At 36.8% G+C, this 24,680-nt stretch overlaps 1 protein-coding gene across 1 annotated transcript in view; it reads right to left on the reverse strand.

Annotated features, from left to right (window-relative positions):
• Window positions 1-24,680, reverse strand: part of LOC311287473 (phospholipid-transporting ATPase ABCA1) — a 200,442-nt gene that overhangs the window by 129,159 nt on the left and 46,603 nt on the right. Inside the window, exons 9-11 of the mRNA XM_084404339.1 lie at window positions 21,048-21,435; window positions 13,123-13,262; window positions 11,179-11,295 (exon numbers count right to left, since the gene is read on the reverse strand). Of these exons, the coding sequence (XP_084260465.1) occupies window positions 11,179-11,295; window positions 13,123-13,262; window positions 21,048-21,435 (645 nt within the window). The remainder of the gene's footprint in view (window positions 1-11,178; window positions 11,296-13,122; window positions 13,263-21,047; window positions 21,436-24,680) is intronic.

A 24,680-nucleotide genomic window follows, 5' to 3' on the forward strand; every position in this document is an offset into this window, starting at 1 on the left:
TATTGTATTAAAAGTGCCCAAATCTGTTTAGCACATCACTGCAAAAAGGCTGGAGGAACCACAGCAGGAAATGAACAAATTGGTGCTCGTTCTTGTCTGAAGTGAAATGTGTAGACAAATGTATGATAGATAGATATAAAAGAAAGACAGACAGACAGACAAACAGACAGACAGACAAACATATACTGTAGACATTTACATTATGTGCTGAGTGCCACATTAATACACTCTTCTTTGGATCAATATTTCAAAACCATTGGCACCCTATTTTCCAATAAAACACAAAGCTCTGCTAGTTAAAATGTTAAAATGTTTTCAAATTAAGCAGTATTAAATGAACACATTAGGGCACTGCAGCTAATGGAGGCCACCATTAAATATTTTAGCCATTAAACATAAATCATTGTGCCAAAACACCTGACTATAAAAATGTAATTTACTCAGATATCAGACAAGAGACTCTGACAGCCAACCAAACAGTTTAAATGGAAACAGACTATGACAGAGACACTGGCTCTGTTTAATAACCCTAGTGGACTGCTGTGCCATCTTCTCAGAAATCATTGTAACTGAAATTTAGGATGCATGACTGATTTGGAACCCCTTTACATTGAGTGAAGTCATCTTCATGTGAAGTACATGTGCGACTCGACTCATAACTGATTAAGGAGTGATTATAAAGGATCTTTACAATCGAACTGAATCAACCGACTGTTCACTTGCCTTTAATGATGTAACTTTATCAGTTAGGCTAGTAGTTTTTGCTGTGGTATCAAAGTACTTAAAGTGTGCTTTACGTAACAACTGGAAAGCAAAGTAACATTTTTTTTCTTGCTGATACGAAAAATGATCCAAACTGTGACTCAGAACTGTAATATGATCCAAAGTGTGAGCTTTGTGATCTGTTGAACCACTATAGTTTACATAATACATAGTAGTTTAGCATCCAAATACATTGCGAATATGGAAACATTTGGATTTGTGCCGTATGAGAGAGGTATGCTATACATGAGCCCAAAACTGGTTTCTGTTTCAGTTTCACTTTAAATTAATTCATTTTGGCTTGATGTTTATAGCTACTTTTATTTTTCATTCTCGTTCTGTTCTGAATACAGTTAAAGGTGTAGTATGGTATTTCTCAAAGTCATTGCTGAAGATTGTTGATATTTGAAATCAACCCAAACAAACACACCCCTCTCTTCATTGCTCCGTCTCCAAAGCTCAACCTCCAATCCTAACAGCGCTGCTCCGAGTCGGCTTTGAACCCCTATCGATGCACTAACAGGGAAGCTAAACAGTAAACAGTGTATTCTCTAGCAACCATCAGCCTACACAACTCTCACTAGCTGGCCTCCGTTACACACGCAATGCAAGAGTGAAATGTCTATTTATCGTAGCAGAAGCGCAACAAAATAATGTTTCACGAAAAATACTACAAGGAAGCACAAAAAATTAACATACATACACATGAGTAAATACAAACAAGAGTCTGTTTTCAGGCCTTCCCGCTTAGCTCTCTCCAGCGCTGGAAAGCTTTTCCAATATTAACCTGGGTCCTAAAGCTCTTTCCTGATCATAACCCTTAGTTTTCCAGTGATAGTCTTATGAGCTTTTCTCTTTTGTAATGTCTCTCAGCCATCTCTCTCTCTACAGTATTTCTTCAAATCTCTCTCTTGCTCTTACGCTCTCCTCCACTGTCATACGCCCCCTAATGCTGATTGGCTACACGTTTGTTGTTGTTGTTGTTGATTTTTTATCAAATATCACCACAATTGCAAATGTGATACTGATTTTATACAACATTTCAAAAACAAGAAGTTAATTTAGTGAGTTCTATTTCATACACAAAGTGTTGACTCTTTTTGCTCTATTTCGCCAATGGAAATAGTTCCAAACAAAACCATTGCAGAACTGCTGCACATCTTGGAGCAACACACAGCAGTGTTTCATTACGGAATAAATCTGCATTTTTGAACAAATCGGTTGAGTAAATAATAAAATGACCCATTCATTAAATATGATCACTTTCTTGAATCGGTTGAATGGATTCAATGACTCAGTCATTATGAGATTGACTTACTTCCACCTACTGGCTGCTTTAGTTTCATATTTAAAGTATAATTTATTTTATTTATATTTTTTATTCATATTTCAACAACAATTAAAAACAATTTCATAGCATTATGCAATTGTAACTGCAGTGCAAATGCATTCATGTCACCTCAGATCTGCATTATAGAGTCAGATTAAATGCACTAAATGTAACTTCAGATGCAACTTTTTATTTTTTTGTTAATGTCACACAACCCTAGTTGTGAGCGAATCTATGCTGCCTACATAGGTAGCTTGCAATAAATTGGACAGACATAATGGCCTGTGCATCTGTGTAAAGGGTCCTGCACAAGGTTATGAGAGAGTAAAAACAAAGTTCACCATTCCTCAATCCACAATCATCTTCTCATCCTCCTCTACTCAATAACCTCATTCAAAGTGACACTGATGCAATGCGGGAATGGGGGAAATGGAGTGATAGTGGGTTTGTCTGAAGGTGTGCCGTTATAAACTCTCTCTCTCTCTCTCTCTCTCTCTCTCTCTCTCTCTCTCTCTCTCTCTCTCTCTCTCTCTCTCTCTCTCTCTCTCTCTCTCTCTCTCTCTCTCTCTCTCTCTCTCTCTCTCTCTCTCTCTCTCTCTCTCTCTCTCTCTCTCTCTCTCTCTCTCTCTCTCTCTCTCTCTCACACACACACACACACACACACACACACACACACACTGCAAGCGAGATGGAAGGTTTAAGAGCTTTCGTCTCTGTCTTCATTCGTGAGGGGTGTGTGTGACTTTCTTTCATTTTCTAAGCTGAGGTGAGTCATCCATAACAATAATGGACACTGAACTACATTCAAAATAGAAGATAAGTCCTCTGTATCTGTCAACTCACTAATAAAGCACTTCCTGATAAAATACTTCATATTAACTAGGGCTGAACGCTTAATTGCATTTGCAATAATATCGCAGTATGATAAAACAAGATTTGGCTGTGATTACACTCTGGTCACATGACACGCGAGAGTGTGTTGTAAAGTAGTCTGCAGAGGAAGCATCAACTTGGCATGCTACGCATATATAGCCCTGGCCTACAGGAAATAACATTTTATGTTTAATAAATCTAATGTTGTGTTGGTTATACTATTCAATAGGAGTGGGAGAACGATTCTGAGCTTAGTTTTTAACCACAGATGCGCGATCACGATGTGTATGTTTTAGAAACACCCTATTCTGCTTGCTTCCAATTCCTCACACACACACACCGCTCAAACATTCAGCAAAATAATCTTTCATGAAGTTCGGAAAGGTTGAAGCGAATTACAATGACATTCGCGCGTGTTGCTCAATGTTACGCTTGCAGTGCACAGTCTCGCCCGCCGATATTTTCCTTACAAATGCTCTACGAAGGCATAATTTATGTCGTTTGGAATGCTGTGGGCTTATTTGTATTAAAAATATGAAACTCACTGACAGAAGTCTGCTTTCAATTTCAAATACTGACACGCGCTTTGAGTGCTCGTGCATGCAGCCGTGCTGGACTCGCACGATGTAGCACTTGCATCTCAAAATAGTTGTATGCGAAATTAATGTAAACACAGTCTGTGTTGTCTTAAGGGATTAAACACATCTTATTTCAAAAGAGATCTGTGCATTAGTGTAAATTAAGCTTATTAGATCTCTCGCTGTCTATGATGTCATCATTAATAATCAAACGACAAAGCTGAGAAAGAGAAAAATCAAGGTGCAGCCATTTTATTTTTTTGTTAAATGTTATAAGCATGTATTTGTTAGAAGTCACAAGATATAGATGATTTGATCTACCTTTGAAGACCCTTCAGAGTGTCCAGAATGGTAAGGATAAGGATAAATATGGTCTCATATTGGCAAAGTTTGAGCAAGCACTTCATATCAAGCACAACCAGATACATGAGATGTATGTTTCCTCATTTGATGAACTGCTAATTGTGAACTTGGTGGCAAGACAGGCAAGCACATTCACCACCATTTAGAGGTCAGAATAAGAGCCACAAGACTGTCAAACGAGGGCTTTAATATTGCCTGAGACACATTTAGAGGAAATAAGAAATGCATGCTAGTTTGCAAACTCTGGAAATGCCAAGTGAGCTCATCCAGCAAGTCACGAATAGAACTCCCAAAAGACATGCACACATAAGAAAGGGCAATGCAAACTCAAGAATCACTAGAAACCAGCAATATAAATGTGATAAAAGAGGACATTGACAGCACTGAAAATGGGAGAAATCACAGGACAAGTTCTTATGTGCAGTTAACAAGGAAACAAGGCAAGTGCACTGGACTGACTGCACAATTGAAAATAGGTCAGACACCACTTTCAGAGTGATACAGGAGCTGAAGCATGTGTGACAAGTGAGGAGACATTCAAACAGACGTCACCAAAGAAAGAACAGCTCCAGCTGAGGCTTCATATTCAGAGGCCTGAGGTTGTGAAAGTACTGTTGTTGTAGTTGAGATCAGCTCATTCGAGTCAGAGTCCAGGCCAAGAGACGGCGTCACTTTTTATCTCACAATTCAGACTTTTTTTTCTCACAATTGTGTGATATAAAGTCACGATTGCAAGTTATAAAGTCAGAATTGCTGGATATAAATTATGACTTTATAACAAGCAATTGGGCAATAAAGTCACAATTGCGTGTTATAAAGTCAGAATTGTGAGTTTAGATCTCACAATTCTGAGGAGAAAAGTCAATCTTTTTTACCTTAGAATTGGACTTTATAACTCGCAATTCTGAGAAAAGATGTCCTTTAAAAAAAAAAAAGGCAGAATTGCGAGTTTGTGCTTATATCTCGCAATTCTGATTTTATAACACGCAATTGCAACTTTATATCTCGCAGTTCTGAGAAATAAAGTCAGAATTGTGAGATAGAGGGCCCTATTTTAACGATCTGAAACGCAAGTGTCAAAGCGCAAAGCGCAAGTAACTTTGTGGGCGGGTCTTGGCGCTGTTGCTATTTTCCCGGCGGGATAAATGACTCTTGCGCCTGGCGCAAATCTAAAAGGGGTTGGTCTGAAGTAGCTTCATTATTCACAGGTGTGGTTTGGGCGTAACGTGAAATAAACCAATCAGAGCGACATCTCACATTCCCTTTAAGAGCAGGCGCTCTTGTTCTAAAGCGGATTCCTATTATAACGGCGGATTTGCCAGGCGTGCGCCAGGAGCGCTTCACAGCCGAGGAGACCGACGTTCCCGTCAGGGACGTTGGGGATGGAGAAACACACCCAAATTAACTTCAGTTTAACAGGCGTATGATAATTTGAGTAAATGTGTAAGCTAGATGTATGCTTTTATAATAAACTATCTATCTATCTATCTATCTATCTATCTATCTATCTATCTATCTATCTATCTATCTATCTATCTATCTATCTTTCGCAATAATGTATGATTTGCAAAAATGATAACTGCTGCGTCTGTGTGTAGATGAGAGAATCAAAGTGTACATGCGCGTTGTGCACACGCTCCATTGATTAAGGCCAAGCATGCGCCCTTAAAATAGCATATGAATAACATGTAACGCCACTGACTTTAAACCGGTTTTTTTTTCGGTTAGTGGCGCAATTGTTTTCTAAACCTGCAAAATAGCATGAGGGAACGTTTGCGCCCGGAACACGCCTCCTCTTTGCGCTGAACCGCCCCCGGGAGCGCAAGTGTATTTCTTAGTTAACCGACGTGCTTCTGTGGAGGGAAAAGTCCGCTTTGCGCGGGTGCAAAATAGGAATGATACACGCGTCCGTGTACAAAGTCAATTGCGCTGGGTGCAAGATAGGGCCCATAAAGTCCTAATTGTGAGATAAAAAGTCGCAATTATCTTTCATAATGTTTTATTCTGTGGCGGAAACAAGCTTCCATACTGAGCAGATCATATGAGTCGATATATACCACAAAACATATTTGTGTCTCACTGTCATATTCAAATGCTCCAGAATGCATGAAAATATGGTCTTGGTCTCCGACTGTAGACGGACTTGAGACAGAGACAGGTTTAGAGAACTACAACACAAGAATGTACTTTCAGGGAACGGAGCCTTCTGAGTCAGGCAGCAGCTACAGAGATGGCACTTGAAATGAATTAAACGATGCGTATCAGCAGGGTGGAAAGATGATAACAGTTAAAAGAGGAGGTGAGCTCTATGCCACACATGCAGCACATCAAGTAGCCCTCTTTCTGCTACCCAAAGTGAAAGCTGAACTCAACGGTATGGAGCAAGAATACCCCCTTGATGAAGTAACAAGACATGGTGGTGCGCAGCCATGGTGTCGGTAATCAAGTCCCACAGAGATGCCTCCATCCGTGTCAATTTAGGCAGCAAAGAGGGTGAAATTCATTCTTCCCACTGCAGAGGATTTAATCGTTAAACTCTCCAGCGCTTGTGTATTTAGCTCCTTACACAATCGAGTGGGTTTCATCAGATTCCTCTCGATGAAGTAACAAGCTGACCACTTAATCACTCCTTATGTTTCCCATTTTGAATTATCACCAGTCCAGAAAATTGTCAAAGAAAAACAACAGAGTGATCAGCTAAGAAAAAAAAAAAGAAGGAAACCCTGACCCACCCATTTAATATCATTACATAATAATAATTATTATTATTACGTACTCATTTTTATTTTACAAAAAAAAAAAAAAAATTATTTTAAATAATGTTCTAATTTTGAAGAATCAATATCGATTCTTAAATCCCAAGAATCCCACCTCTTCCGTTTTACAACTATTACAGCACAAAATAAACATGAAGATAAGTTGAAAAATGCAGCAGAACTTACCGAAATCGATATCATGTCACAATGTAATCGCTCAGTGTTTTAACCATGGAAAGTAATTCAAAATGTATTATAACTTTATTGTTATAAAAATTCCCTTAAGTGTAATCTAAAAGTAAGTAGCCAACAAATCAGTAAATTTTAACCTTTAATATTATAGTAGCCTAATGTACAAACACAACTTGCTGTATAGTTTACAGCATTAGTTATTTATAGTTATAGATATTGTTTCCTTGAGGAAATTTGCCATGTACCTGATATAGGCCCCAATTAATCAGTATTGAATAAAACTGAATCGGAAACTAATCGCAAGCTTGTGAATCGATATCAAATCGAATCGTGAAATTTGTGTCAATGCCCATCCCTACTTTACAAGGATAAAGTTATTGTCTTTCCTGAATAATAAAGACCTTGATAACACGCTCCTGATCAAGTTCATGCAGTTCAGCTTGATCCTAAGAAGAGACTGGCTGTAGCTGAGGAACTCTCATGGGGCCCAGATCACAGCGGAAAGCACTGCAAGCCACGGTGAGATAGCTACACAGGCTGCTTCTGTGGTCAATAAGTCCTCCGAAAATGAAGCTCACCAGGGTGAACAGTCAATTAGATGCCACGCTGCAGCCAGGATTCAGATTCATCAGAAATGGGTGGCCAGAATATACAGCGAGTACATTCAAGGTCGGGAACATTGTCAGAACTTTGGCTAACGTTCTGGCAAGGTTCTCTTAAAGTTATAAACAAACACCTTTGCCGTAACGTTAATTGAATGTGTTCAAAGTTATCTGGTCTTTAATTACTTTAGCACAAAAACATTATTTACACTTTTTTTAAACGCTGCTATTACAGAGAACAGTCGAAAGGAACGTTTCCATAATGTTTGCAGAATGATAAAATGTAATGTTTCCTTAACATCTGCATAACCAAGAACATGTACTGGCTGTTCTGGAACGTTCAATTTCAGAAATAAAATTTTCTTAACTTAATGGGAACGTTAGCAAAAAGTTCTTAGAACAAATTTTTGTTAGCTGGGGTAGTCCTTGACAAAATTCACTATAGACATCAAGGCTTACTCAGGTGTCATGAAAGAGCTTGGTGGCCGTTATTTCACAGGACATTAAATTTTGTGTGCAGGCGCGTTCATGCTGCAGTGAGACAAGGGCAGCACCACTGATCTCAAGAGAATTACCCTGTGGACCAGGGGAGAAAATAGTGATAGATCTGTGTGAACTAGTAAGATTAGATTACAATTCCAGATACTTTGAGATCCTGACACTCACTACTTTCTCCAGAATCCAGGTCACTGAAAACACATTAGCTCTTTTGGCATTGTATGCACGTTTTCTACTTAGCCCACAGAACCCACATGCGCTATAAAACATTACTTTTCGAAGTTGTAAATAAAACAAAGGTTAATGGAGAATGTTTTAGAAGAAAATACTTTTTCAGTCTTCCACTCTCCACAATTTCACATTTAATTTAATGTTCAAATATTTGTGAAATGTACTAGCAATTTCTAAATAAAAATGTTTCAAAGAAAATACAATACAGATCCAGATCACACTATACACGTTAGAAAGAGACACGCCAGAAGAGCAATAGTCATAATAAAAATAAAAATAAACCAATTCAGCCATTTTGGCCTGCAAAAAATAAATAAATAAAAAAATCTCATGGGAATAATAAGTGAACATTGTGCTTTATTAGCCTGTGTTATAAAACTTAATTCATGTTAAAGAGCCCCTGTGGTGAAAATCAAGTTTTTAATGTTGTTTATATGTCTATGTGGTGTTTTAAATATGCTTTAAGGCAAACCATGTGCAAATTCATAAGTCAACACAATTGCTGAGTATTTTCTCCTTAAAACTGCAGTGAAAAAAAAAGACAGTCTCTCTCAAAAATACAGTTTGAAATCGCCGGTGTTGACCAATCCCGGGCAGGCAGTCTTTAACATATCATTCACTGCTGCGAAGCAGTGGAATCTCACGTGAAGTCAGGTTATCCAAGTATATTTTTTTCTGTTGATATGAACAATTGTTTACACTTAGCTATATAGCGGATGAATTGTGTATATATATTACGATGTTATGATAAAATATATGCCTTTCTCCACTGACGTTCTGAGTTGTTCAAAGCATCTAAGGATGCTAGCTTTTTAGAAGGCAGCTGTCTGACTCTGAGATGGCGTACGGGAACATTATTAGCTGTTTGATAACGTAGTCGAGCTAATCATATTAATTACCGTTGTGTAGAGTGTAGAGTATGAAGTAGCTTAAGGCATGATTTTTTTCCACAGGAAAACAAACGTTTAAATATGTCATTTTGGTGATCAAAGAAGAGTTTAAAGCAGGGGTGTCCAAACTCAGTCCTGGGGGGCCACTGTCCAGCAGAGTTTAGCTCTAGCCTGCCTCAACACACCTACCTGGAAGTTTCTAGAATGCCTTGTAAGACCTTGATTATCTGGTTCAGGTGTGTTTAATTGGGGTTGGAGCTAAACTCTGCAGGACAGTGGCCCTCCAGGAGCAGGATTGGACATCCCTGGTTTAAAGGAATAAAATGATTGACTACAGGGGGACTTTAATTTGTGTTTGATGTAATTCATAATCCATGGTAACTAGATGTTTTAATTGGAAACATACAGAGCATAACTTCAAAAATGTTTCTGTATTCTGTATTCGCTTAGATCTGCCTCTATTTAGTTTGTCCAGAATGCCCATTTTTTTACGATCCAATAATATCCTGATGGACAAAATCAAGTCCCATCCAGACCTGGCTTTGTTAGATAAATAATATTCATTCATATACTTCAGTAGATGTCTAACATTTCATTAAAAAAGTTAACATCACGTTTGTTCACGGGGTCAAGAGCCGTGAGAGGGCATGATTACTGATGAGCGCCACCTGTGTGACGCACCTGTCTCGTATTTCTCACGGAGGAGCTACGGAAGCATAAAAGGAGGAGCGACGACAGTGAAGGACGAGAGAGGACCAGGCCTGGACTATTTATGTTATGGTTTGTGTTTGTTTTATTTTTGGATTATTAAAGTCTTTAACCCTCTGGGGTCCTTCGTTTAACAGTCACACTCAGGACCTTCGGGTCCAAATGGACCCGGAGGGCGGGATTAATATATATATAAAAAAAATCATATATATATTTTTTTACTTGTTTTTTATAATATTTTTTCTTTTCTTTTTTGGTGTTTTGAGATAATTTTATGATTTTAATTAGTATTTATGCAATAATTATGACCCATTTTTTCCCAATGAATATAATAGACATTTTTATATATTTTATTTTTATTTTATTTTTATTAAAAAAAATGTGTGTGTGTGTGTTTTTTTTGTACTCTTGATGTTTTAGAGATTCACCCCTTCACTATTGAGTCCTTTTTTTCTGCATCCTGGCTGATTTGTAGATTGTATGCACAAAAAAATTCTGTGTTTTCATATTTTTGACAATTTCCCATTCATTTCCTATGGGGGTCATTTTTGACCAAAGAGCAGAAGTGTGACGTGCTTGGATCATGATCCCAATATTTTTTGTGTGTTCACATACCTAATACCATAAAAGTCACCAAGTTTCGTAACATTCCGATGAAGCTGTGATTTTTAAAAATTCAAAACAGATTTTTGTAATCTGAATTTATTAGTGTGTATGTGTATAAAAGTGTGTTTGTGTGTGTGTGTGTGTGTGGATGTGTCTGTTTTGCACCCTTGATGTTTTATAGATTAACCCCTTCACTGTTGTGTGCTTTTTTTCTGGATCGTGGCTGATTTGTAGATTGTACGCACAAAAAAACTCTGCATTTTCACATTTTTGCCAATTTCCCATTCATTTCCTATGGTGGGTCCATTTGGACCCGAAGGTCCTGAGTGTGACAAATTTTTTTACAACCACTTAGACTATTCAAATCCTGTCCCCAATTTTTTTGGGTGTTCATATACCAAGTACCAACAAAGTCACCAAATTTCGGACCATACCGATGAAGCTATGATTTTTTACATTTTTTTATTTAAACGCTTTTTTATTTAAACGCTTTTTTATTTAAACGCTAGGACCCCAGAGGGTTAAATGTTCGCCAGTTCCCACCTCCTTCCCATAACAACTAACCTCATTACAACGTTAAAGGGATAGTTCGCCCAAAAATGAAAATTCTGTCATCATTTACTACATCATTTTTGGGTGAACTATCCCTTTGAGCCACGGTGCTCAAACAGGTGACACAGGCAAATTGCATAATTTGTCTGCCCGGTTCACCCCTCTTCTGCCTGATGCATTTGCCCTCTTTACAGTTCAGACTGTGAATAAAAAAGCCAAAAAGAGAAATGATCTCACCCGTAGCGTGTTGATCTGTGTGCTGCTGTTGAAAAAATTCCAGATCAAATCTTTATTCTGCAGCCATGCCTCTGCCAGTTCGCCAACTTTAGCCACAGCGTCAAAGGTGCGGTTGGCCTGGTGACAAACAGATTGCATTGTGGAACACTGTTCAGAACACTTAGTGTAGGCACTTCATCTCATTGAAATACTTGGATTTGGTTGCCAATTACTGCATTGAATGGTCAAATATGTTATATACCATTATATATTACTAATACTAATTTCTATTTTAGGAATAATAATGTTAAAAATAATTTGTATTTGAAGAATACAACAACACTCAAAAAACATTTCTTAAAGTGGCACTCTGCAGAATTTTCAGTTAATGCTTCTAAACACAACATTCAAATTTGGCCCCTCCTTGCCGGCGGATCTGTAATAACCCTCTGTCGATCTGACTGTCCGTGGGCTGGGTTACAAAAATGCAGAAGTATAATCTGTAGTTTTCACGAAAGCCCTTGCTGACAAATAAATGTGAATTTCTCAATCCAGGTAACACAAAGAATGAGTAAACATTGTAACATATACTACTGACATCGTAACAAAGCAGCATGAAAATCGTCGAAGTTACACTTTCATGAATCCAGCAGCAGCTCATCCCTGTACGCGTGCTAAAACATGACAACTATGATAACTTAGGCCCTCCGTTTCAAGCATACATAATCCAATGGATGTTCTTTCAATATTGCTGCATCCCATGAACAGGAAACAGATTAATACAGAAAAAACAATCACTGATTCAATTCTCTGTGGATTTCTCTTTTCTCTTCTGGGGTGTCAAAGCGCGCACAAACAAGCATAAACACATTTGCGATTCTGAGCTTGTTAAGTGCACATTCATCCTCGTTACACCAATTTACATCTCACGCAATATGAGTCTATGTTCTCTTTATTCAGGCTAAACCATAGCCATGTTTTAAAAGATGCAGTGCATTAACTTTCCACTTCTCTTCTGTGCGTGTGTGTGGCGAGCAGGACGAGACCGAGGGCTGTGAGAGAACCGCGTGAGGCCGGTGGCATGATTGACGATGCCTGCGCGAGGCACCGATCTCGTATCTCTCACAGAGGAGCGGAAGCATAAAAGGAGGAGCGACGACAGTGAAGGACGAGAGAGGACAGGCCTGGACTATTTTTGTTATGTTTCTGTTATATTATATGTGGCAGCAGTCGTCCGTGAGGGACTTTACTTTTGTTTTGTTGTTTGTTTATTTTACATTATTAAAGCCACCCCTTAAAGGGTCATGAAACCCTAAACCAAATTTTCTGCGATTTTAACAGAGGTATGTGTGTTGAACACCATTGAAGACAATGTTAGCATCTGTTAGATTTAATAGTTGGGGGAAAATGGTTAAATGTTAGTTTTTTTTCCGCTATTTTCGTCTTCCGGGTTTAAAATCTTCATCGTGTCCACGTCACAGGCTTTGAGGTGGCAGAGCACTGTAGCCACTGATCTATATATAGATCGACTATTTTTGACTGATGCCGGCGGACACAGCTACAGTGAGTTGTTCAAAATCTTTATTTTTAGTAAACTCTGTGTACACAAACAATGTTCTCAATGGTCGAGTTCATGTGTAGAGCCCCGGTGATACTTCCAGCAAAGTTTCATGTTGTGTCGAGCCTTCTTAGTGTTTTAAAAATAGCGATTTTGATGCTATCATATAGTGCCCCAAGCACTCCCATTCAAAAGGCAATTTGACCGAAAAACGAAAATACGGTCAAACTTAAAAGTGGCGTTTCCATTCTAATTATGCTTTTAAACAGAAGTTTGCCTCTGGTAGATTAACAAAAAACCTTAGATTGCATCTTGGCGAGAGTTACCCTTTAAGGTTTGCCGGTTCCCACCTCCTTCTTCCCATAACAACGTACTTTGCTACAGTATGTTTTTGTTTGTGTGCGTACCTCTGTAACGATGCTCCGCGTAACATTTGTGTCGGGCGTGTAGAGGATTTTTCCTTGCAGAAAGGGCCTGAAGGTTCTCCAGAACAGACGCAGGCTGAACGAGCTCTCCAGTGAGTCCGTCAAGTTTTTACAGTACTCACCTGCAAAGAAAGAAGAGAATATACATTAAAAAAAAACAGATTCAGATGCACACAAGCTCAGGCTCAAGCTTTGACTCCAATAATGTTCTTCTCGCGCATCAAGCAAGCATGTTTCTATTTATCATATTTGATGAGCTCTCTGTATGTTTGTTGATCAGTGTGATCATAATGGAATAATACAATCTGAGCGACTGTGTCTCTTTAGGAGACTTGGATTGAATAGCTTGATTCATATGGATTAGTTTTACGATGCATTCAACATTTTACATTTTTCATGGATGGGAAAATGATAAGAGAATAACCATAAAAATTACTTTTATTAGTTGAAATTAAATAAATTTTACCTGAAATAAAATTAAATATAAAAAAAGAAAATGTAGCTGGTTGCCAAGGCAGCATTTCTCAATTTTATGTAACTTAACTTGAAGTACTAAAATAACTACAACTAAAACAAAAATGTATAAAAACTATATAAACACATACAAAATTATAAAAATGACAAAAACACAACAAAAAACACAATAACTAAAATTAAAATGAATTTTATTTTATAAATTAAAATAAATAAATATAAATAAAAAAAAAAAAATATATATATATATATATATATATATATATATATATATATATATATATATATATATATATATATATATATATATATTCATCAGTTCTTCAGAAGCTCATTGTTCACTACCTCAAATGCTCACCGACAACCAGCAACAATTTCACCTATTGAAACCTATTCACCTACAATTTAGACTTCATCTTAAAAATCTGCCACAGATTCATACTGAAAGTCAAGATTAGACTCAGATTTAACCCTCAAACCTCTGCACTTCAGCACCTTCATTTATAGAGAAAGCAGAACAGGCATATAAAGGCATTTCTGCCCAGTCAGATACACTCTTTCATGTTTTCCCAATAGAAAAGCAATAAACACTCTGTGCTCTAGCTGTGCCACAAAATCATTGCTTTAATTTGATTGAGCGAATGTGCAGCCCTTAGGTGAGACCTCATTCCAGGTAGGACATTTCAGTGTAAAATTCTCCTTTTTTTGCTAGTGCTGAAAATATGCAGTGATGTAATGATCAGGGAAAGGATTAATAAAACCAACAAGAGTATAATTTGCACATAAAATATGCCAAAATAAAAGTAACTATACTCTTATTCTCTCAATTAAGAATGAGTGTTATGCATAAATGCTCATAAGTGTTAAGACCTGGTCTCAGTTCATAAATGATTTAGAGCTAACACTAATAACCTACTTAGGAGTTGCAAAATGGCTGTTTAGCATGGATGTGTTGAATGCAGTTGAATTTGATTTGAAAGAAATAGTTCATAGTTGAGTCAATACAATGGCTTATTTTTATGTTTATTTTTTTGCATAACATTTTTCATTTGATAAAGTATTTTGCAGTTGGAAAATGTGATTGTTAATCTATAAAAATCACTAATGAGAGTTGGGGGGTAACTAGCCTAGGGGGGTAACTAGCCTCAGACTAGTGACACCCATGGACCATTGAACGTCTGATGCATATGGCACACTTATCTGGAAACACTAAAGGAGTTTCGAAGTCGTGATCTGATTGGTTGAATTCTACAGGCTGTCCAGGAGACGTGTGTGTCGCGTTCTTCAACAGTCCGCCTGGAAGCAAATGCTGTGACGCCAAAACCCCTCATGGATCACCATTGTGTTCATAACTGTGACAATGAGAGTTTACCAGGATCAACTAAATGCTGGATTTTCAAAAGTATGTGAAGTTCACGGCTCCACTGTTGCAGTAAACTTGCACAACCTTCTTGAATGGATCATTTATTAGATACACGCCTGTTATTGCAGGGACATCGACATTATATTGTCACGCCACTAAACATGACGCAGAACAAAATGACTGTCACACTGTGTCCTAACTACACGCGACGCGCGATAAAAGGTATCTTTTCCATGTTAATCAGCGTTTTTATACTAACCAGCCTGAGCCACGATGGTGACACGCGACGATTGGTTTCTATTTTTCTGCGACGTCGCAGCTGGAACAACAAACACAAAGTGTTGCAATGATAATCTCAGGTACTGTTAATGTGCTTTATGTAATGTTAAAAGCATGCAACGTGACTTTGAATATCATTTAGTGCTATATCATTTGTAGCTGTAAAAGCAACAATGGATATTTCACCTCAGATCTTGAAATTAAACAATTGGAAGCAACGTTCAAACTGTGAACAAACAAGTGTAATCTTTGACAAAGATTGGTTTACTTTTTGATAAAAAGAAACTAAGTAACGTAATTAGTTATTTTTTTAAGGAGTAACTCGATAATGTAACGCATTACTTTTAAAGGTAATTTTCCCCAACAATAGTCAACAACAAATTTCATTATCGATTAGTTTGCACAACTCAGCTCATATTGCAACTACGAACTAGGTTAAAGGTCCCATGGCATGACAATTTCACTTTATGAGTTTTTATATGAGTTCCCCTAGCCTGCATATGGTCCCCCAGTGGCTAGAAATGGCGATAGGTGTAAACCAAACCCTGGGTATCCTGCTCCGCCTTGAAAATGAAAGCTCAGATGGGCCAATCTGGAATCTTCCCCTAAATGTCCTCATACGGGGAAAGGTTACCTCACCTTTCTCTGCTTTGCCCGCCCAGAGAATTTGGCCCGCCCATGAGAAAATTAGCTACGACCGTGCGAGCGCGATATTGTTTTTTCCCCGAGAGATATCATGGCTTGCAAACGAGCGAAGCATGGCAGTTGCTCAGTGTTTGGATGTACAAATGAACACAAAAGTATTTTTTTAGTTCCTTCTTCCGAGCCTCTGAAGAACCAGTGGGGAAGCACAGTCTTCTCTAAACTACAAAGATTACTGATATAGATGCTAATACAGCTTTAGAACGATAGCAAATCAGAGCAACATGAAAAGCCAATAACGTAGGCTAGCGTTAGCTACATGATAATAACTGTAACAGCATACATAAACAAACCAACTAAAGTACCGTATACAGACACACGATTTTAAACTAACCATTTGGAGACGTCCTGCTGTAAAAAGTGAATATGGGTGTAAGTTGGATTACTAGAACTATTTGAGTCTATTTACTTCGTATTTCTGCTTTCCTAATTGTAATTGATTATTGTACACTCATTCAACTTGAACGCATAGAAATTCACAGACACTCAAATATCTCACTTTCACCCAAAGTATAATTTCCCTTTAAGGACCTCCGCGTCAGACGTTTTTTTCTTGAAATCTTGAAACGTCTTGAAATTCTGCTCAATTTTCTGCCATTTTCTTTTCCTCTCCGGACTCGGATGAAAAAGGTAGGTTGGAAGTTTGTTTTAATTAATATACTCGAAAATGCAACTTTTGGACGTGTGTTTTAGTCGTTTATGAGTTAATTAATGTTGTTTGTGAACCTGAATACTAATGAAATCGTAATTAACCGAATTTTTTAAAGTACGTTTGCAATATAGCGTTACTGAATATGTTCTATGTATACAAGATGTTATATTTACTCGTTTGTTTTATAAAAATGTGTTCAGTTTGCTTTTAAAGTAATGTTTGTCTGTTCTTTTATTTGTCTTTGAAACATTAGCTCTGATTTATTCATCGACTTTTTTTCGCCCAAAATGATGATGAAAGTCTGTGATGAAAGTCATTGGTTGCGTTTCAATCAGCTCCCTAGTTCAGTAATCAGGGCACTGATCAGGGAGTCAGCCCATTGACTGATTCCCTGATCAGTGCCCTGACTACTGAACTAGGGAGCTGATTGAGACACACCAATTGTGCTTAACGCTAGCTTCATTTGCTTAGCTCGAGGCGTTTCATCCAGGAAAAAAAATTCAGGGTTTTCTTTAGTAGAAAATTTTTACATTTACTTTTTTTTTGTAGAAACAGTAGTATTTTCACAACTAACTAATTAATTACTTGACCTGTAGCAAACCATTTTCTACAACATTTTTCTCCCCTTGGGACCGAAAGCTTTTTTAATATTTGACGACTGAGGACACTTTAATTCATTTGAATTAATTTAAGTAATTTCTGATTTCTTCTATAATTGATAATAGAGACAGACAGTTGATGGTACCCATTGACTTCCAGTATTATAATTTTTTGCTGCGATGGAAGTCAATGGGTATCGTCAACTGTCTGGTTACCAACATTCTTTAACACATCTTTTGTGTTCAGCAGAAGAAAGAAACTCATACAGGTTTGGAACAACTTGAAACATTTTTGTGTGAACTATTCCTTTAATTGTTTTTAGGTGGCTCATTTAAGGGCATAACCACTATGTTTTTATATTTATTTTTATAAATATATTAGTGGCTCAGTTTTGAGCATAATGCAGTGCAAAGACAACTTTGCAAAAAGACTGTCAATGGAATGGATGTTAAGTGTGTCAGTAAATGAAATTTCATTGGCACAACAAATATGAACAGTTTGTAAAGATTTCTCAAAGTTTGTAATGTGGAAAATACTTTAGATATCAAATATTTCTAAAGCAATTTGAGTCTTGTGTGATTGACTTAGTGAAATTAAGTTGATAAAATATAATAATTTAAGTTGATAAAAAGTTTTTTTTTTTTAGGTGTTACCAATTGAAGAAATTTTTTAAGTTGATCCAACTGTAGGAAAAATTAATACATTAAAGTTGGAATGCAGTGAAATTAAGTTAGACTAAAGTAAATAATAGGATTGAATGAACTCAAATAATACAAGTGTGATTGACCTAGTGAAATGAAGTTGAGAAAATTTAAGTTGAGAAAACGAATTTTTTTTAAGTTTATCCAACTGTTCAGTTTTTACAGTGTAGCCGCTGAGTTGCAACTTCTTCAGGTGCTTCTCCATCCGGATCAGATTCTGGGTAAAACTGGAAAGCTTGAACGACTGTGTGTCTATGAGCCATTGCGATACATCCACTCACTGTAAACATTAGCGCATGGTGCCGTGGCCACAAGCTGGTCAAGGCCACACCCCCACCTCGCCCCGCCTCTCTCCTCCTTATTAGCATTTAAAGCTACAGACACAGAAATGGCACGTCCTAAGGAAAGCTCATTGTGGGACTGGCTCGTAGTTGCAATTCTGCACCAAGGCTTCAGATACAGTATTAGGGGACCACTAAGGCCTATATAAAAGCATCCAAAAAGCAGCATGTCATAGGACCTTTAAGATCCCTGCTGAACTGCTTAACTAATTTATGAGCTGAGGCAGAGTCTTACTTTTATTTATGCATTTTATTCATGCATAATATTTATGCATGGATCTAGTTCTTAACTGTAAAAAGAGCGAAAAGATCATTCTTTGAATTTTGAGAAACTTGAGGATAAAATGTAAGTGTCTCAAAGTGGCTTTATAAATAAAACAGCCAATTTGCTTGTTTTGTATTTTATTTATTGAGTTCTACACTATTTTACCTTTTCAAATGCTTTTCTTTTGTCTGTTCATTGCACATTGCTGAACTCGCTCACAGAAAAGCCTTGATCTCAGTGGGCCTAAACCTCTTGAAATAAATGCAAAACAAATGAAATGCATCACAGGATGACAAATCACCACCTTCACTCTCATGCACAGCTACATCATGACATTCCCAAACCACTGATAGTGATGTGAGCACAGACTCAATCCCTGGGCTACTGACTATAATGAAATCAGTTCTCCTCAAAACTATATGATGTAACATTAGCCTGAGCATCAGCACAAACAAAAGAACAAAACCACCCAGCAGACACAAACACCTAAGGAATATCAAGGCCACATTATTATAAAAACTGGTTTTTTTTTTTTTTCAGATTGATGTATATACTACTATAGTATTTATTAACATTTTGAGCTTTTACTTATATATTTTCAGTTTTCATTTGATTTTAAGTTTTAATCATTTAGTTTATTTTTATTAAGTGTTTAAATATTTAGCTTTCATTTATTATTTCAGGTTTAATTTGAGCAAGTTTAATACTTTAACTTAAATGTATTTCTGTTTAATTTAAGTTTTTAATCTAATATTTATTGCAGCTTTATTTCACTGAATAACCTTTTTTTTTTTTTTTTTTTTTACTGTTTTACAACACTGCAAACACTAAAACAAACATCACTAAACAAATAATGGCTCAAAATGTGCAAGCTAGACTCAAAAGTGTGAAAAAAGTGAGGAAAGTTGGTAACATTAATCTCATACTGCCACCACAGCAGAGGAAAATAGTTTGTTTTTATACAATAAGGGACACTCTTAATATCTCTAAACTACACACCAATTGAAATGTAAATAAAACACTGGCTGCATAAGACAAATATTTCACAGTCCCAGTGTATGCCTGGAGGTATATGTATCTGAATGAAAAAGATAATTACTGCTTGACTGAAATAAGTGCATTTGAGAATTAAACAGCATCTGAGATGCAATCACTTTGATTCCAGACAATATGACTTCCATGGCACTAACTGGTTCTTTTTTTTATTTTTTTATATAGTGTAAGAGCATCCAACGACACACCAGAGGAACGTTCTGCAGATTTACTGAAAGATCAACTGTGTAACTGAATCTCATAACAGAGTTAAATTCCCCATTATGTACAGCAGATGCACAAACGCACAATCTGTGTTTCATAATGCATCTGTTTGCACTCCCACTAGAGAGACGCCAACGTGCCTCATCGACTGACACATTCACTGTCTGGATTCCCACCGATGCTCGTGTACAATCCCGGCACACCAAATTCAGAGAGAAAGTACAATCCCATTAGCATGCAAACAGGGCCGGAAAGCCATCAAAACCGAATACAGCACAATGCAACACGGTTTTTGTGATTTGTGGTGTCAGAACAACAGAAAGCCACAGCAGGCCGAGGCAGAGCTCGGGGAGAAACAGCCAATCCTATTTACTGGAGTTTCAAAGAGAAGGTAATTAACGGAACAACCCTACAGTGTCACTAATTAACTCAGTCCTCCTGATATTCCGCCGCACAGAAGTGCTCTGTACAAACACACCAGCACTGCGAGAGCCGAGGCATTGTAAACAAACAAACAACATCACGGAAGAAACATCTACAGCCTCTGCGCTGATGCGACTCTCGCCTTCTGCTGAGTCAGAAACTACTGCAGATCCAGTTGGTCCGGTTCTCAAATTGAACTCAAATGATCTGCCGGGAATGGTTAGCAGCTCAGAGGAGTGGAAAATGATCCCTGAATAATGACTTAAATTTTGGTTCTTACATAAAACTTCACAATCATGTATCATGTTTAAAGTAAAGAACACTTTAGCATACTTAAAAAAAAAAAAAGTACTTATTAGGGATCTAATATACTTAAGTGTGAACTGAATGATGTTTTCAGGCACTTGATTGCATGTTAATTGCAATTTAATGAAAATGTTTTATAGCTGAATTAGCTGAAGTTAAAGTAAAACCTTTAGTTTGACATGATTACAAATTGCACGTTTTATGTGCATGTAAAGAAACAGCCGTGAAAGGGGACTCTCTTTAAGTACATTTAAGTGGCTTTTATTTAATTTATATTATATTATCTGCAAGTACAGTTTTTTTAAAAAAATAACTTTTAAGATTTGAAGATCACTACACGTGCACATTAAAAACAATTAAGTTCAATTATTTTTCGCAAGGGATTCAATAATAATATTGTAATAGCCCACTTGAATAATATCAAGTCCCATTATTTTTCTTTGACTATTCCATTTCACAAAGAAGTATGTCACACAATGATCGTTACTGGTAAATGCGTTATCGGATTTAAACTGTCCTATTAGATTCAAAAATCAGCTCTTACTGGTGTTAGTGCTGGTTACATTGGTGTTGTCGGCTGTTGCAGCCCGTGTGTTCTGTTGGTCCGATTCTGTTGACACGGTCCTCACAACAGCTCTGCTGGTGTTATTGGACGTGGTGTTAACGTCTGTTCCACACATCAGCTGACTGAGGCTTCCAAATGGATCGGACCTGAAGTCCAAAGTGTCTACCGCACTTAGCAGCGCTGAAGACCCAAACTTAGACATCTGAGTGGGGAAAAAAAAACATATCACAGGAAAATCTCCACATACACGTAAAATATGACAAAAAAAAAAAAAATCCCACACACACACACACACACACACACACACACACACACACACACACACACACACACACACACACACACACACACACACACACACACACACACACACACACACACACACACACACACACACACACACACACACACACACACACACACACACACACACACTTTTGAACAGTAGTGTACTTAGTTTGCTTTATTATCTGCATGAAGCATTTGCATTACACTATCTGTGACCCATAAACAGAACAGACCTGTGAACCATTGTTTCTTTGGAACACTGTTTTTGTCTTTTTGTCTGGACATGAAGATGCAATAAAAATTATCTTTAGAAAACATACTGCATTCACACTTCTGGTGAACATTTGTCCATCCCATAACTGAATAGTATGGTGTAATGTCATTAATTAATGCCATGAATGTCTAGTTCACGGCATGTCTGCGTAATACAAGTCCATCTGTGCTTTGCATCTGTTGGCCTGGCGGCTAAGCCGGCTAATGCTAAACCATGAAAAGGTGAAATGGTTTTTGGTACGTGATCAAGACACCACCTTCATAATCGAAACAAAAAGTGTAAACTGTGTTTCTGTCTCACTCAACGAGCATAACAGACATAAAGCTGTTCACTCAGAACGAAGGTGACAGCTGTTGTGTTAATACCAAATGACACGGTATATTACTTTCCAGCAAACTTCCAGCTGATTTTATTTATATAGCCATGCAAACAGTAATGGGCTGCACAGAAGCATGGGTAATAGAGCACAACAGTGACAGCCCACTTTTTCACTGCCCTTGGTTCCTGAATTATTTTCTAATTTATTTTCTCCACATTCAGAAACATATTCGCTACAGAACTCTAATCCTTGGACCAAACCAACCAGCTCTCAGATGAATAGCAGCACAATATATTACTATTAAAAAGTATTCAGTATAACGTTATATACTAATACGCTAAGTTTATTGCAAACAAAAAAAGTAGTTTGAGAGTGTACAGAGATCCGATTACATCATTTGCAATGCTATATGCAAATGGAAGTCACATTGATTTGCAACAAAGAAAGTAAAGTATGGTACCATACAAGACTATTTCAGTTCTTTTGCGAGGAAATGAACAACTCTTCCTATGAAGCCTTGCAAATGACGCAACTGATTCCGAAACAGAGAGTACAATACCAAACCCTTAACATTGATTATAAAATGCATTTAGTTCTGGTCCTCATATTTGATTGTCTGTTCACAATGTTCTAGAACAGGGGCACTCAAGTTCGGAGGCCAAGAGGGCTGCATTTATACCACATTAAATGCAAAGGGCCACAAATTACAATTTGTATCATAAGACTTTTATTTAGGCCTCCTTAAGACAATATTTGTAGTTTTACTGAGTATTTACAAGTGCAGTTTATTAGCCTTACTAGTCCTACATGGATTTTTAAATGTTGTCCTATTTAAAATGTCACTGAACATAAAAAAAAAAAAAAAAGATTAATAGTTTGTCTTGCTGCATTCTTAATGCAAAAGTTTATGAAAAAATGCCAAAATGCATAAAGAAAAACATTCGTGAGCAAATAAACTTAACAAGAACTGATGAAAAGAAGTGAAAAGTGCATTGTTTTCACAAGTAATTTCAGGTCTGGCTGTTGATCACTGGGCTGATCTGAGACAGTCTGTCAGCAAGTCTTCTTTTTTTATGCTCCATTGCACATTGACATTAAGAATAAAAGTTTTGTTTTTCATGTTGCTAAGAGGACCATCGGCCACTTACACACTGCAAAGTTTCAGGAGTGTCGAACGCATTAAATGACACAAAAATAAAGTTACTTTGTTTTTTTTAAAGCTGCAGTCCGTAACTTTTGGCGCTCTAGCAGTTAATAAACAGAACTGCATGCAACATTTTTTCAACTGTAAAGAACCTTTAGAGCAATGAAAAGGTTCTATGGATGTTAAAGGTTCTTCATGGAACCATAGATGCCAATAAAGAACCTTTATTTTTTTTAAAGTGCAGTTTATAAGACGTAAAACATATATAAACATAAACGAACTGTGCATATGTGCAAGTTTTGTTCGAATCCAATACATGCTTATTTATTTCAGCTCTACACCACCCCTTCCAATCCAATTGAAACTTTATTCGCTTCAAGCTCAAGAGGTGTTTAGATGATGTTTTCCCAGTCTGATTGAGCCATCAATCTGATAATAAACAGATTATTTGGGTGCATGTAAACGTAGCTAGATGACCTCACGGGCAGATCGCATTTTGTGAGACAGCAGGGTTTAGCTAAACTTGAAATACAGGTCATCTGCAGAAACAAAATCTGGAAATCTGGAGCGCACACTGGCAATCATCTGAACCCAATGGAGGTTGTGCCATTCCATGAAGTCATTCGCAATGGATTACGGGAGTGCACAATTTGCTGAGCTCTTCATGCACAATTCCTGTATTCACGGTAACCGCAAATAGTGGATTTCTCTTCAGAATTATTTTGTACTTCTACAGGAGAATGTGCTATTGATTAACAGCCTCAGAGCTCATGATATGAGTTATCATATAAATTTAAATTTAAATTGTTTTAAACAATTTATGCAAACTTTATTTCTCTATGGAGAAAATAAATGGGATAATTCCATAACCTCAATGTTGTGCTCTATAGCAATGGAAATAACATAATACATAGTTTATATAAATGGAACCAAAAAAAAATAAAAAAAAATAAATAAAAGAGATAATCAAAGAATCCGATTTTTTTTTTTTTTATCAGTTTCCACTAAAATATGATACGGCACAATTGTTTTTAAAATTGATATTAAGAAGAAATGTTTCTTGAGCAGCAAATCCGCATATTAGAATGATTTCTGAAGGATCATGTGACACTGAAGACTGGAGTAATGATGCTGAAAATTCAGCTTTGCATCACAGGAATAAATTATATTTAAAAAAATATTTACATAGAAAAAAATTATTTTGGATTACAATAATATTTCACAATATTACTGTTTTTGTATCTAATATATGCAGCCAAGAGATTTAAAAACACTTTAAACTTTTGAAAGGTAGTGTTTTTCAGAAAATCCTCTGGATGTCAAACTATTGATACTAAAGCTATTTATGAGCTTTACAACTTTAGCAAATCCTGTTAGCAAAATTTAGGATATCTGTTAATCAAACAATAAAAGTATTAATTATTCTTAAAATAAATAAATATTCTTATAATAAATACAAAAATACTTATGATAACATTGATAACAGTGGAAATGGAAAGTGATTACAGTATCTACTTATCTTCCAGAGAAGGTTTAGTTGGTGTGAAGATATGTTTGTTTATCCAACATATCTAATAGGTTTTGCAA

This window comes from Rutilus rutilus (genome assembly GCF_951802725.1).
Source record: "Rutilus rutilus genome assembly, chromosome: 3".
NCBI lineage: Eukaryota > Metazoa > Chordata > Actinopteri > Cypriniformes > Leuciscidae > Rutilus > Rutilus rutilus.